We start from the raw sequence: 15,693 nt of genomic DNA on the forward strand, positions 1-15,693 counted from the left end.
CACAGTAATTCACAGAAGATTAAACAAAACTCCTGAACTAGCAGCCTGTACATCAAGTAGGAAGAGATGTTCTGAGTGGTAAAAACCATAACTTTTCAAATTCAAACAGCAACTCAGAGGGAGATGGTATAGAAAGAAAATGTGGGTTGTGTCTCCCTGTTACCACTGTCTCCCTGTAGGGAAGGCCCTTTCTGCTTGGGCTTGAAGGTTTTCAGTGGTTTACAGTGGTTTACAGTGGTTTACAGTCTATCTTTACAGCAAAATCTACACAGCCCCTTCCAGATCAACAGGAAATATGTTCTTTCAACCATCACAGAGACCCCTCTTCCTAAAGCCTTGCTTAGGCGCTCCTTCTGAAACAGCTCTGTGAGTCTCTTTTATACTCTCTGGAACACATGTGGTCAGGTTATGTATCACTGGTTTTATTGAAACTCCACATAGAGTTTCTAGGAAATGCCAAAATCCAGCTATCTTGTAGCACAAACCAGTCTTACAGCTTTTCAGGAATGCTGCAGGAAACCACCCAGCAGTCTTAGAGAAAATGGTCAACAGCTGCTGCCAAAAATTGCAAATGTGAAAAATGTAGCCTTGCTATAAAATTGTAAAAATACTCCTCAGGGAGCAGATAAGTGGCCATATTATTCAACAGTCCTGGCTTATAATGATCACTTACATAGGCATCAATTATCACTCAAACAGCTGGAGCCTGTGGCAGCTGCAGTGCCAATGGCATTGGTGTAGTGAATGTTTTAAAAAAATAAATTCATGACATCAGCCTGTACACTCAATTATATTTCCTGCCTTTGAAGGAAAAATATATTTACCACTTTCTGTTATTTTAATCTCTTTCTTTCTATTGCTTTCCATCCTGCAATGTCACCACACCAAAAAGGGAATGAGCTGCAGGTTCCATCCTGCTTCATACAACAACCTTGTAGAAGTTTAAGATCATTACAAATGGCTTTGCAAAAATTACAGTAGATGTTCACGGAGGGCGTCTACACCACACAGTCATGCAGTCTACACCACAGAGTGCAGTGTGGTGTAGACTGCATGAGCTGGTCATGTAACTGGAAGGAAGGTAGCTCTACCAGCACAGTGCCCTGCCTGACCTAATTAGCTCTGAAACCTCTGGACCTTGACTTGTGTCTCTTCACCATGCTTACCTATGGCAAGTGTGATGCTGTCTGACATGACACTGCTTTGCATAGTATAAACATATCCTACTTTTGTTTACAGGTTCTTTTTCACTAGCAATGATGAAAGGGAGAAACATGTAGAAATTATGTAGAAGTCAGTCAGTGATAATGAGCATGAAGAATACCTTGGTGGGGTTGTTTCAACAGTCATTTTGGACACCTGAATTTAATTTTAAAAGCACACATTCTGTATGCCACATATTTCACACCAGTTTCTGTTGAGCTGCAGAAGAGTCTAGAGCAGATAGAAATCTTTACTGTCCTGACAACAGGATTTTATTGAATTTAACCACCCAGTCTTAACCCTGTAGAGATGCAGTAGTTCAGATACTGACTGCTCCAGTTCCAGCTGGAGCAGAACAAGAAGATGTCCAGACAGTCTTCATCCTTCAGTTCTGAACTCCGCCTGGAAACAGTGTTTTCAGAAAAGAAGAACCATACCCTTGATTCTTGTAATAATGTTTTGCAATAGATCACACAGGAAGTCCTGTTTCCTATTTTCAGATATAGGGTTTAAATATTAGTTTGTTCACAAAGAAGAACAAGACACGGTCAGACAAATCAAGCTTGATAAATCAGTGAGTAGCTAATTTTTTCCCTTTTTTTACATGTAAATGTACATATATAGAGAGAGATTAACTCAATGGGGAAGTATATTTGCCTAATGACAGTGGCAGTAGAGCTACCATTCGAACAAAGACACTATATTTAAGAACAGTCAGGTCTTGTAATTAGCTCACAACTCAGGATAAGGCTAAATGTGAGAGAATTGAACTGGAAAAATGGTGTAGAAAATTATAATCTTTTTTGTACTAGAAGCTTACTGGGTCTTGGTTTCGAAGCTGTTCCAGGAGGTCAGTATGTTGAAAATGTATTCTGCTAAGGATATAAACTGATCAGGCATGAAATCGTTCACACTTAATCTAATCTCTTCAAATCTAAGCCACATCTTGCTCTATCAGATGCAAATAGCAGATGTTCTTCATCACTATTCTATCACATGGTTTCTTTGTATTATTCAAGCATTTAATCTGTTAAAGGTGTTTCATTATCATGTTATGAAAGGATATGTTCTTTGGAATTGGTTCCTATTTTAATGGGATGTCTCTGAGGCACAACATTAGAAAGCCTGTACTCCATATCTCAACTAGAGATATCAATTTTTGGCCAGTCATGACCTGGCTTGCAATTTTTGTTAATGAGGTTTTACATGAATAAAATTCATCAGTACTACACTGGAATTGTACTATTCCCAAACACAAGGAGAGGTGAGCTTCTCTGCTTGGATAAATGAGACTTGCCACTTGGGTATTAGCAAAAAAGCTACAATAGCCTAAGAATTTTCTTTCTTTCTTTCTTTTTTTTGTAATATATCAAATATGTAGCTATAGCAACATTTGCTTTCATGATAGAATTGCACTGTCATTTGCCAGGAACAGTTGACAGTGTCAGTGTCAGAGCAGTGACCTTGAACTTCTCTGTGTGGAGACCCTTATAGCAATAACATGACAGGGGCATGATCCTATGACATATATTGGCAATCTCCACACCCGACTATTATCCTTTTTTTTTATGCTCAAGTTTATTCCCAGAATGGTTGTGACTACAATTGTTGTTAGAATGACTCTGAATTCAAAGTTTTATCTGAAGCATTTTAAGCAGAGACACTGAAAACTGAACGGAGATACTAGCACAGAACTTAGCCTACACAAGAGAAGAGCCCTCTTATACATATAGTCATGATTTGGAAGAAGACATTTAAGAGCTGTCTCAATTTTCTCTTTCTCAGAAGTGCTTATTTTTAGGTAAGAACACCTCCTAATTCTTTTGTATTGTGACCACATAGACTGACTCTATTTAACTGCAGAATAGCTCAGAATTTTTGCAAGACTGTCTTTCTAGGTTTGGTGGGGAATGGAAACAATTGGATACTGAGGGTACACAGAGAATTAAGACTTTTTTTCTGGCCCAGAATATATCTTTCCTTGAAAGTTCTGCAGGGATGAAAAAACTCATCAGTTAGGAGGCAAGCAATTCTGAAGTTCAGGTGTTATAAAAGAGGAAGAGGTTTCCGAAGTGAGGTTTAGTTTTGGAAGGGACTGTCTTTCCCCAGTCACATCCTGGAAAGAAATCCTGTGGTCACTACCACATGAAAAGATATGGTTGAGGGAAACTATCAGCTCAGAGTCTTACATACAGCATTTAGTTTACACTTCCATCTTTTCCTTCAGCTTTCTTGGTAACTCAAGAAAAGTATGTGCTCTTATGCTTGCTCCTCAATATGTCTTTCATGTCTGTGCACAGTCTTCTCTGTAGTTTTGCCTGTCCACAGACTCCTGGAAAGTCAAGGCAAAGTTAAAGAGATAGAGCTGTTAGCAGGAAACTTTGGGCACCTCTCTTGCAACACCTGCTATCAGGATAGGCGGTATTATTCTTCATTTAAGTTTCAGTTTTACTCTGTGCTACATTGTACTTCACTTTATAAAGTGCCCTAGATGCTGCTGACACATACTTCTAAGATGACTACTACTCCTTAAGCAATTGCTTTTTCTGTATGATAAACACTGCCATTTGTGAAAAGGAGGAGAGTGAGGGCAGAGTGAGTAGCACTGTGTTACCCGTTCATACATTTCAAAAGAGAAACCTTGTCTTACACCATAAAAAGGGAAAGGGAACTTTGGGGGTTATTCAGTTTTGAGGTAAGTGGCTCCATTAATGCTCAGATGCTCTTCTAACTTGTAGTTCTCAAATATTCTGATTTCCGTGAGAAAACTTTGTCCAAATCCCCTTCAGGGCACAGCAGACTCATTGAGCTGTGACAACTGTCATGGCTGAATAAGTCAGTGTAGCAACTCAGGAGCCTCTTTGCTTGAATTACTCTAACATGGAAATGTCTGATAGTCATAGCACCACCTAGACACTTCTGTAGCTAAAGGTGATGCACTATAGATAATATCCAATAGTCGAGAGCTAGCAAGGCTTCTCTCAAAGCTGCCGAAATACAGAAATCTTGAAAGATGTGCATCAGAGCTACAACCTCACTACAAGAATCTCTGATGTTTCCACGAGTGCATCTTTGTAAAAACGTAAAGAAATGAAATTACATTTAGGCTCACAACATTACAATTATTAAGAAAATAAAATTTTCTCCCATCCAAGATGTAACCCCATTTTCTCGGCAAGAACTCTTTCCTGGGTGCAGGTATTTGGCCCAGGGCTTGGTCATACTTCACTGTACCCAGCTTCTTGAGACTCAAAACATAACCAGTCCTCTGAGGGGAAATGAGAGTAGCCTTTTATTGGACTGCCCATATATTTAGATGCCTTTAGATGATAAGCACACAGGATAAAATAGAAGGGAAGGAGTCACCAAATAGAAAGTTCCTCTCTTATATTTCTACCTTAGGTTGACTGCTTTTGCAGAAATTGCCCAGAATTTCTGTTAGCAACCAAAACTACCCTGTGCAAGCAGAAACTGTGGGTGTGTGGGCAGGAGAGTGGGCACTCATGGCTGCATTGCAGTCCGTAAAGTAAACAAGAAAGTCCAGTAAATGAAAATGTGTGACGTATTAAGACTTCCTGAATATTCATTTGTAATTTTGGAAGGAAAATAAGAGGGAAATAAGCCAAATAATCACAGGTTCCCAAACCAGAATCTCACAGAAGATCCTGTTAATACTTACAGCACAAGAGCAGAGATAAACCTGGAGATCTCTTTGTTAACACACCCATTTCTGAAGGTTCATACCTAGATAATTTTAGAGCCAAAACCAGACTTCTTGTCAAGGGCTAAGGCTTCTGCAGAATATGTTCCTTTCTGCATGAAAAAGGCAAATTAGAAAAATGGTTAAAGATAAATAAATAAAAAAAAAAAAATCAAATGCAAACAGTAGAATTTGTTAGCCAGATCAGTTTTCCAGAGCACTTCGTGATTAACATTGTTTGTGTGAAAGGATAATGAATTCTTTAGAAAGCTTTTCAGAAAATATTTTTAATATTGCGTACTTGTTGTGAAGAGGAGGATCTGACTTCTATCCCATGTAAATGCTCAAAGATTTCCCATCAGGTCATAGACAATAAAGAGAATAACCATGCTGACTTTCTAGGCAGCATCAGTGTGAATTGTACAGGGCAGGAGCTCAGTTTTGATAGTGGGAAGATGTACTGGGTCCATCTGGGAGGGACTTAATTTTTTTCACAGCAGCTTTTATGGTGCTGTCTTTGAGATTTGTGACCACAGCTGGGACAGGTGACCCAAACTGCCCAATAGGATATCCTGTGACATATAGCATCATGTTCAGCAATAAAACAGGGGGGAGAGAGATTTTCCAAACTAGGCATTGCTCAGAGACTGGCTTGCCATCTGTCTGTTTGGTGGGAGATGGCAAGCATTTGTCCTTTTATCCTCTCCTGTGTTTTTTTCTATTTTCTTCACTTGTTCAACTGTCTTTATTTCAACTCACAAGTTTTCTTGCTTTTGCCCTTCTGATTCTCTCCCCCATGTTGCTGTGGGGGCAGTGAATGAGTGACTAGATGGGGCTTAGATGTCAGCTAGAGTCAATCCATCACAGGAGACAAGGCTTGGGCAGCAAAGGAGAAAAATTTGTAGGGAATCAGTTACCTTTAGTTCTCTTACACCCACAATTACTTTCTGTTTTTTTTAAAAATCTCAAAATAAGTTCCAAACTAGATTAAAAGAAAATATTAATTTATTGGTATACAAATACAAAGATTCAACAAAGCTAAGTGGTCCAAAGGGAGGTTTACATTGGATGTTAGGAAAAATTTCTTCATGGAAGGGGTTATCAAGCACTGGAACAGGCTGCCCAAGGAAGTGGTTGAGTCACCATCCCTCAGATATTTAAAAGATGTGTAGACATGGTGCTTAGGGACATGGTTTAGTGGTGGATGTGGTAGTGTCAGGATTACAGCTGGACTCGATGACCTTAAGGGTCTTTTCCAACCTAAATGATTCTATGCTTCTAAAATTCTACGATTCTACATGTATATGAATGTATATATATGTGTGTACATATATGTATGCATACTTGTGCATATACACACGGAGAAAAATTTTTAACACATAAAATTTGTTCAAGAAGATTATTTACATTATATATATATTCACTGAGATAAAGATCCAGATTAAAACTAGGTCTTCCGGATCCTAAATGATTCTCAAACAGCTGAGTAAATTGACACAAGCTTAAGACACTTTAGAAATTTCACACACTACAGCTCTGAATGGCCCACCATGTAATTAAATTGAGTTTCAATGAAAAGCAGACTGGGGGCCTGCCCCTGTGTCACTCCAGCCACGGGCTGAATTTCTTCAGTTACATCTCAGCAGAACTCAAGTGCAGAGAGAATGAAGTGGTGGTTTTGAGAATGTGATCTCTGCAAAAGACGCCTGCAATCACACAGGGTAGACCTCGCCATTGAAGAAAGTAAGTGCATGGTGGGGCTGTACGCAGGACCTGCACTACATGAGCGGTCAGGGATCACAGCACAAGTTGGGGCAGATGCACTACCTGAAGCCTCCTGTGTCGGGAGCAGTCTGTGGCCTCTGTCAAGAGAACAGGCGTTAAATTGCCAGGGAAATGCAGATTTGAAAACCATCAACCTGCTATGAACAGCCACCAATCTGCCATGAAATGCCTGATAAAAGCAGTCCTGCTGACACAGGAAGGAAGAGCAGCCCTTTCACCAGGCACCAAAGAGCTCTATTTGAGTGGCTACCAAACACATTGATTTCACTTCCCCACTAAGTGACCAGGAAGCATATTTGGTCCCCCTGACACCTGTCTTCACAAAAGCCTTTTCCTGGCTTCACACAGGACACGAAGGAATACTTCCATTCTCTCCGGGGGTCTGTGAGAAGACAGTTCTCCTCAACTTTTCAGAGACCAGATTACACAAAGCTTCACTTCTGCATCTGGCTCGCAGTCCTACCTGGGACTGGGGAACAGGGAAGGGTTGGGTGACAGGAAGGGCTGATAGCAAAGTCACAAGCCTTTACCTGCTCCCACTATAGAGAAATCCCTTGCCTGAGGGCTTTCACAGCTCTGCTGCACACTTACCTCCCAGGCTGTGACACCTTCTTACCTTCTTGCAAGGGAAGCCCACTCCCTCCGACAGTTCCCAGACCAAAACTGGAGTTTTGGCAACTCTTGCGCTTCCTCAATTACTGTGTCACCTCACTGGAAATGCTGGCTAGAAAAGGATGAGGGACGATGTCAAACAACCGCTGCACATGTGGAACTGTTAGTGCACACTCATAGCGATGGCCGTATCTGCCTTTCACCTTTGTGCCCCCTCCAAGGCACTGAGCCAGTCTAGACTTTGGAGGTCCTGAATCACGGCTGCTAAGCAGCTACTGAAACAAGGAATCACAACTTCTTTCATCCCCGAGCACTCGGGAGGTCTTTCAATTGACAGGAGGATGCCACAACAGATACAGGTGCTATAGGCCACACTGACAGCAACTGTCATCTTTTATGCCATTTGCCAAGGTGTTTGCCCATCTGTTCTTTCTACAGGATTGTGCACCGTTTTCATTCCAGAGCTATCTAGAAGCAGCACGCTTCCCTGGCCTACGCCTGACCCAGCCTCTGGAAAGGACACAGCATTTGCCATTTTGACCCAGACCAACGCTGACGATTTCCTGCTCTGCAACACCCAGGGCAGCAGGTCCACCAGGTGGGTATGTTCAGTACAGCACAGCCTAGGTCATCCCTACGCCTCCAGTGGCCGGATTCCCATAGGCGTTAAGGCTCCCAGGAAGTCATGAACAACCCGAACAAGTGGCAGTCAATTTGTTTCATCCGTGCCACAGCACCTTTGCAGGCACCGGTTTACACCTTGCCAGTGCCTGGTGCTCCTTGGGTGAGGGCTACAGTACAGGCTGGCACGATGAGAAGGTGGCCAGGTCCCAAGGAGAGGCATGGCTACGCTCTGCGTGCCAGCCGCTGTGCCCCCCCCGTTGCTGCCTTGCTGGGTCTCTCCACCCCTTTGGAAAGCCACTGCTGAGCACAACAGCCCCAAACTACCCACTGCTCAGAGTAATTCATCATTCCTTGGCTTCTGGTTGGGTCAGGCAGATGACAGGCTCTGCTGAGGAGGAAAAATGCACCAGACAGCATACACGTAGGAAACGACACGCAGCACGCTTCCAACGTGCAGCAATGTGACTTCACAGGTATACAGATGGGCTTCCTGGGAGCTCTGCAATTTCATTCTCTTCCACACCTTGACGTAGTAATGCTTAGGTGCTCAACAGCAAAAAGCGTTCCAGATGAGGACATCAGTATGTTTCAGTCCCCTCACTGCCAAGCCTGGGGTTTCCTCTAGTTTACCATCCTTTTCTTCCTTTCCAGACCAAGACACCATGGAAAACAATACCACGGACATAGACGACTGGCCACTGACAACAGAATTTGACTACGGTGATTCAGCACCGTGCATGGGAACTGAGGAAAAGCACTTTGCAGCAAAACTTTTGCCACCGCTTTATTCTTTGGTGGTGATATTTGGCCTCACAGGCAACATGCTTGTTGTCCTTATCCTGGTCAAATACAAGAGATTGAAGAGTATGACTGACATCTACCTGCTCAATTTGGCAATTTCTGATTTGCTGTTTGTATTTTCTCTCCCTTTTTGGGCTTATTACGCTGTTCACGACTGGATTTTTGGGGAGGCGCTGTGTAGAATTCTCTCAGGCGTCTACCTCCTTGGCTTCTATAGCGGCATCTTTTTCATAATCCTGTTGACCCTAGACAGGTATCTGGCCATAGTGCATGCAGTGTTTGCTTTAAAAGCTAGGACAGTTACCTACGGCATCCTCGCCAGCGTTGCCACTTGGGTTGTTGCTATTTTGATTTCTGTTCCTGGGATAGTATTTCACAAAACTCAAAAGGAAAATTCACGTTATACTTGCAGTGCTCATTATCCAAACGATGCCACAATAAAATGGAAGTACTCCTATACTTTAAAGATGAACATTCTGGGACTTATTGTTCCAATGCTCATTATGATTTTCAGTTACTCACAAATTCTAATAACATTATTGAGATGTAGGAATGAGAAAAAACAGAAGGCAGTCAGACTTATTTTCGTGATCATGATTTTTTACTTCATCTTCTGGACACCATTCCATATTTCTTCTTTTCTGTATACATTTCAAACTTCACTTTTCATCCCAAATTGCGAAATCAAAGGTCATCTGGAGAAAGCAATTCAAGTGACAGAAACAATATCAATGATCCACTGTTGTATCAATCCTGTGGTCTATGCATTTGTTGGAGAAAAATTTAGGAAGTATCTTCACAGCTTTTTCCGAAAGCATGTTGCAGCCCACCTCTGCAAAAAATGTCCAACTCTTTATCGTGAAAAATTAGAAAGAGTTAGTTCCACATTCACACCATCCACTGCAGAGCATGACATCTCTACTGGACTGTAAAAATACATTAAAAATTAATTAGAAAATGTTGCATCGCTTGCTTTGCCTTAAGGACTGCCTGACATTATTTAAGATCTTTGTCAGCCACTACTGAAAACTGTATGACCCTCAATTCTTGTGGTTAAGTGTTCCCTGAGGTTACAGCATTTTCCATTCTTAGAATAAGAGAATCAGTGAGTTTTCTAAGAAATATTAACACCATAGCTGGATCACATCAAGATTTGAATGGGGCCCAGAATAGTATGATTCTGTTTCTTCACCCAAATTCTATCCAATGAACAAATGCTAGTGAGATTTACCTGGGGGGAATACAATATTGAAGAGACTAAGAAATAATAAATATATCATCGCACAAGAGCCATTTACTGTTATGTGAACATTGTAAGATAAACACTGGGAGGAAGCTTTGAGGATCGATGTACCTGTTTACTATTCAATGTTAATGGAATACCTTTTGGAAGTGACTGTATTCCTTCTGCAACATGGTCAGGCATTTGATGGGGGGGGGGAGGCTTTAATTTTCTTCAGTTTCCCCCCCTACCCCTTATTTTCCCTACATGAATAAAAGATGTTTTCATAAAAAGGAATTTGAGGATGAATATGAGATATATCAAGATAATATCTCTCCTCTGATGGGAGAGTTGACTGACCTTTATCTTACTGGGGCCATTTAACCCAAGGATTTATCTGTTAGCTAATAGTGTAGTCATTTTTAAACATAAGCCTTTTCACTATAGGCTAAGTTATAGTATTTTGATTTTAATTCTTTCATTTTATGCCTGCCATATAACCATTCAATTGCTAACATTTTCCAAAGTGGGCTTTTAATTGGCAACATTGTCATTTTTGTGGGTGCAATTTTGCAAGTAACTGCTCACACCAAGTCTACTGACTGCACAACTAGACAACAAGGCACCCCTAAAAAACATGAACTTGTTTCTGACAAATAATATCCCTCCAAGAAAAAGACAACTTAACCAATAAAAGCCCATCAGCAAAGATCTGCAAGGCCAGAATGAAAATTACCTTGGTATTTGCTATGCAAGATTCCATATGAAAAAAATATTAGGACCCTCTGAAGTATTTTGGAGACCATGAGCACAGTATTGAGTGGAGGCCTCCCTAGCTCTGGACAGGTAAATCATGTGTGTAGAGGAAGACTTTACATGGCAGATGCAGTGTGTCAGGCTAGGCTCCTGCATGAGAAAAGCGTGGTCTTCACATACACAGTAAGTTTGATGTTTGGGATGCAGTTCTAGGCAGACAGTAGCCTTGGAACTGCAAAAGCAGTCAACTGCAGAGGAGACATACCTGCTCTGCCTTCCCAGGAGAAAAGTGCCCATAGCCAACTGGTGCCTTAATTAGAACTGTATGTTAATTGAAGACTCAAGACCATTAGTCCACTGGTATCCTATAGCCGTACATTTATGTCATTATTAGGAGTCTTCCTGTAAAAGACAGTGGTATTCTAGGACATGAAGTTAGCAAAGAAGAGGAGGGAGGGGCATAGTATAGAACTTCTTGCTTCAAACTGTAAGGAAGTGCAGGTGAGCACTCCTTATGCACATGAACTGTCCTTTTTTCCCCATTTACTTCAAAGGGCATGGCTCATGCATGTAAGGCCTTGCTCATGGAAATCTGAAGGGGCAGGTTCAACAAACCTCCAGGCAATGGAAGGACACAAGAGGGGATTCCACAATACTTAACATTAGATTCAGATGCCCAAATTAACAGCAGATCTCTTCAAGGTCCCCCAGTGGTCAGTAGAGAAAAAGTGGTGTCTGAGTCAGAAGCAGACATATGATTTAAATGGCCTCTGGGAAAGATTGCCTGTCTGCCTGTAGAAGGAACGTGGAAATGTCAGCCTCTTAATTTAGGTATCAGATGCCTTCATGTGAGTGGTGCAAATACTCTTCCCCCTCTAGCCTCATAACAACAAGGCACTGCTTCTATTAGTTGTTAGCTTTTACCTTATCAGCTATTATAATGTGAGGTTAATAGCCACAGATAGACTAAATAAAATCCAAAAACTATCCTCACAGTAAACCTACTTGCTTGGAAAAAATATTTTTCCTTTCTTTTGTACATTTTTACTGCACTAAAGTGAAAGCACCTTTGTAATATTAAAGCATAGATTAGTTCAGTGTGATACAAATCCTGCTGTAACTGTAATATCTTTACTGCTGTGTTTTATTTTAAATTCTTGTCTTGATGGAATTACATTTCTTCCTGTTTTCATGTTAATGAAGTGAAATTAATAAAATCTGTGCCTGAAAAAAATATATACCCTGTAGCCCATGTTCTTCTCCTTAAGCAAAAGGCATCAGCTCTGCTCTCAGAATGAAGGTGCCAAAAAGATGCAACCATGGACTTAAACACTCATGATACCACACTCCAGTGAAAGAAACAAAACCGACCAAGCAGAGAACTATCTGCCCAGTCCAGAAGCTACTGTAGCTTGCACCGCTTTTATCCACCCACAAGCTTGAGAAAAGTGCGTTATAATAGCTTTGGGAAAAGTCTGGGGCCACAGATTTTAGATGGGTGAAATCTGGAGAAACAGGGCTGTTTATGTTATAAATAGGGGAAGGGGAGGAATAAAGGAAGGCAATAAAAGATGGCACTCTATCGATATTGGGAAGAAGATAGGATTCTCCATAGACTTTCTGCAGCTAATTTCAGATCTCCTTGCACTGTACAAAGTGACCCCAGCCAAGTTGTGCACGTGATCTCCCAAGTTTTATGTGTAAAGAACTTTAAGTTGTTCAAAGTTCAATATGGAAATATGCTTCTGCTTCACCATGCCGTTCTCCCTGTTACACTGTCCCAATTCCTTTTTTCAGCCTATGATCCACACCTCCTCCTCTCCCCTGCACACTCTTTTCATCTGTCCACCATGGGATAAGCTATATTCTATACCCACTACCTTTATTTTCTGATTTTCATTTTCTGTTTTGTGCTGGCAGGAACACAAGCAAACTAAACATCAAGATTAGCTTCCTGTTACATTATGTTCCAAGGCAGGATAATCCTTGGTCCTTCACTGTAGCTTTGCACTGAGACAAGCAAGGCTCTAGATAGTTTTGTGACAGATTTTGCATTTTAATCAGTCAGATATGGCTGCAGCATGGTGTAGCAACAGGCCAGTTAGCTCCAAATTAGGCTAGCAGGACTTCAGGAAGTCTGGTCACAGTGGGGTGGAGCTAACCGTGAGGAAGGTTTAACAAGATCTCCAGACCCTATGAAAAAGAACACAAATCACCTTAGCAGAGAAGGGGAGGAAATTTTACATACGGAGACAAATATTCCGTAACTCAAGTTTTGCAGGGAAAAGAATTGAGATGAAGAGACAGTGTGTATGTAGAACTAGAGAATCAGGCAGATACATAGAAACTGTGTGATGAACTAGTTATGTTAAGAAAATGGCAAGGCACACCAGGATTCTAATTAGAGCAGAGAAGAAACTAGCCCAAGGAAGAACCACTGCAGTGCTTGGGAGGCATCTGAGCTGCTCTGGTGAGATATTGAGGAAACGAAAGCAAACATTTGAGAGAGTGTGCAAGTAGCACCAGAATACCAAAAAGATTCAAGACAGGACCTCTGTGAACACTACAAGTAAATCATTGCTTTACAACAAATGTTGAACAGTGAAACAGTTAAGTGAAAATTGTTACAAGTCCAAAACTTTCAGCACTGATCTTCTGAAGAGATAATGCGTTGACTGGGCTTTCGAAAAGAAGGCCCATGTGCCATGGACAAATACCTATGCACAGCCCCGAAACCAATCAAACCGTTTAGTTTATGCACAGAACAGAACAAAGCCTGACCTTCCTGTTAGGAGATGCTACTGCCATATGTTCAGAAGCATGTGGGGAGGAATTCCCCACACAGCAAAAGATAACTCCGCCAACTGTCAGGCAGACTTCCTAAGGGGCAAAAGGAAATGTAGCAAAAGTGCATATATGGTATTGGTGAGTGCTGAGCAGCACTCAGAACCAACACCAGATTTATAACCACTGACATTGGTTCATCTGTGGTAAGTATATAATGGACAAACGTAGAAATAGTGAAACTTCTGGTAAGCAGTGCATGGGGATGTTCCTGTCATAAGACCTTCTTGTTTGTTAACCCAACTGAAACCTTATGTGTACGTAGTTTAGGTAAGATAAAGGTAAATGGAGTATAAAGGAAAAGGAATAGATGAAAAAGTAGTGGCAAAAAATGAGAGAATGACTTTATTAGCTTTAACAGAGGCTAATAAAGTTATAGCCAGAGTAATGGGAAGATCAGAGATAAATACTTTAAGCAGCACATTAAAATATTTAGGCAAGTAAGAGAGACTTCCAGTTATGAACCTCCAAAATAAATATCACTCCTTCCAGTGAAAACTACAAAAGGGATAAATACAAAGAACATAAGGACAAATTTACATGGTGTCTTGTTCCAGTTAACAAAAGACAAAGAAATGAAGTGCCAGGCAAATGACATGATGCTGGCCTGGTTAAACAGCACAACAGGCAGATACTCATTTTGAAGCATAATTTTGCTACTGTTTTCAACCACTGATGTCTATTGGCCTTCTCCAATGGTGTCTAGTGGCTACTGTGGTTACTGTGGCCTTAGAAGCATTACACCTTAGTATAGTAATAAAAAAAATTAAACTAGCAGAAGAAACAAAACCAAACCAGAAAATTCAGGCACATTTAGAATATCAGTAGCAATTGGGCCAAAACAAAGAAAGATGCTGTCTAGAAATAAGGGATAAAGGCTTTGTACCTATATTTTGGCAACACTTGCCTATTAGGAGCTGTACTTCATTCAGAAAATGGAATGCTAGGGAAAAGAAATGTTGTATAAGTTTGTATAACTACCAAGAAGTTTTGTAATTCCTGTGACAGTGAGAGCAATCTCGGTTTGAGTGTTTTAAGTCTGAAATGACTGATCCTGGGAAGGTGGGGTGACAGCACTGAACTGGAGGAGGGCAGCATTATCAGATACACAGGCTATTGTATAAAACTGCACAAACCGTCAAGTGACAATCAGCTTTGCAGAACTGTCTACAAGGTTGTGCCAGTAGGATGATAACTGTACGACACTAAAAACACAACCTAACCTGATACCAGGCTTTTTGAATTTAATGGAAACAAAATGGATGGAAGTGAAGGAGCCACTTGGACATAACTTGCAGGGACGCTATCATGAGGTATGGACAATTACAAACTACATCTAATCTTTGGCACCCAAAAGTACTTTCTGGTTCCTGGGTCCTGGCACATACCTTGTCATTGTACAGACTCTGTCCACCCTTTCTGTGACCTAGTTTTCACTGGAAAGAAATTTGGTGTGTGATTTTCCCAGCCTGCCTGATCAAAGATCCAGGATTTACATGTACACTGAGGAGTATTTCCAATTCACAGTCGAGATAGTCCCAAACAACACCTCTAGACTAGAATTAACATACTATAAATGTACCTGAAAACAGCAAAGTGTGAGAATTAAAGGCCTATGTAAAAATGAGATTCTGAGAGCTGAAAATTTGTGAAATGCATAGCTATGGCCCAAAAGTAAAAACTATTGTACTAAGATAACCCCCTATATATAAAACAGGGCAGCATACATCAGAGGCCTGGATAAAAATTGTAGAAGGAAGCAATGCTCTCTTCCTCCTTACTGCATGAGGAAACACAGCTAGTTCAGTAAGAGCCGCTTGGGGAAAGCCAAAATAAAAATAATACCATGACAATGGAATTAATATGTGCTGCAATGGATAATTATGTACGTGCAAGATTTACAGGAGAGAAACAAACAGAAACCAGAAGAATAGCAGGGGGAAAAAGCCCTTGATTTTGCTGCCGGTAAACAACCATGTAAAGCAGTAGTGTTAATCTGGATTAGAAATACTTGTGTCTTCCAGAGCTTGTTTTCTGTAACCCAGCTTCCTCGAACCTGTGAAATGTGTAAAATATTTTGTTGTTTGTTTTCTTACTAGTCTCCATAACAGAAGTCTTAGGGTGTGGTACATAATGTTTTTTCCCC

At 40.9% G+C, this 15,693-nt stretch overlaps 1 protein-coding gene across 3 annotated transcripts; it reads left to right on the forward strand.

Annotated features, from left to right (window-relative positions):
- The first annotated feature begins 1,731 nt into the window (after positions 1–1,731).
- Positions 1,732–11,939, forward strand: LOC141939618 (C-C chemokine receptor type 2-like). Of its 3 annotated transcripts, XM_074859731.1 has the most exons (4): positions 2,890–3,004; positions 6,550–6,646; positions 7,739–7,898; positions 8,576–11,939. In XM_074859731.1, exon 4 carries the CDS (start codon positions 8,587–8,589, stop codon positions 9,655–9,657), a length of 1,071 nt encoding a protein of 356 aa, XP_074715832.1. In that variant the 5' UTR covers positions 2,890–3,004; positions 6,550–6,646; positions 7,739–7,898; positions 8,576–8,586; the 3' UTR covers positions 9,658–11,939. The 3 variants fall into 3 exon arrangements, with proteins under 3 accessions (XP_074715823.1, XP_074715836.1, XP_074715832.1); XM_074859722.1 differs by lacking the exons at positions 2,890–3,004; positions 6,550–6,646 and adding an exon at positions 1,732–1,777; XM_074859735.1 differs by lacking the exons at positions 2,890–3,004; positions 6,550–6,646; positions 7,739–7,898 and adding an exon at positions 1,743–1,777.
- Positions 11,940–15,693: the final 3,754 nt, after the last annotated feature.

Source organism: Strix uralensis, chromosome 1 (assembly GCF_047716275.1).
Source record: "Strix uralensis isolate ZFMK-TIS-50842 chromosome 1, bStrUra1, whole genome shotgun sequence".
Taxonomy (NCBI): domain Eukaryota; kingdom Metazoa; phylum Chordata; class Aves; order Strigiformes; family Strigidae; genus Strix; species Strix uralensis.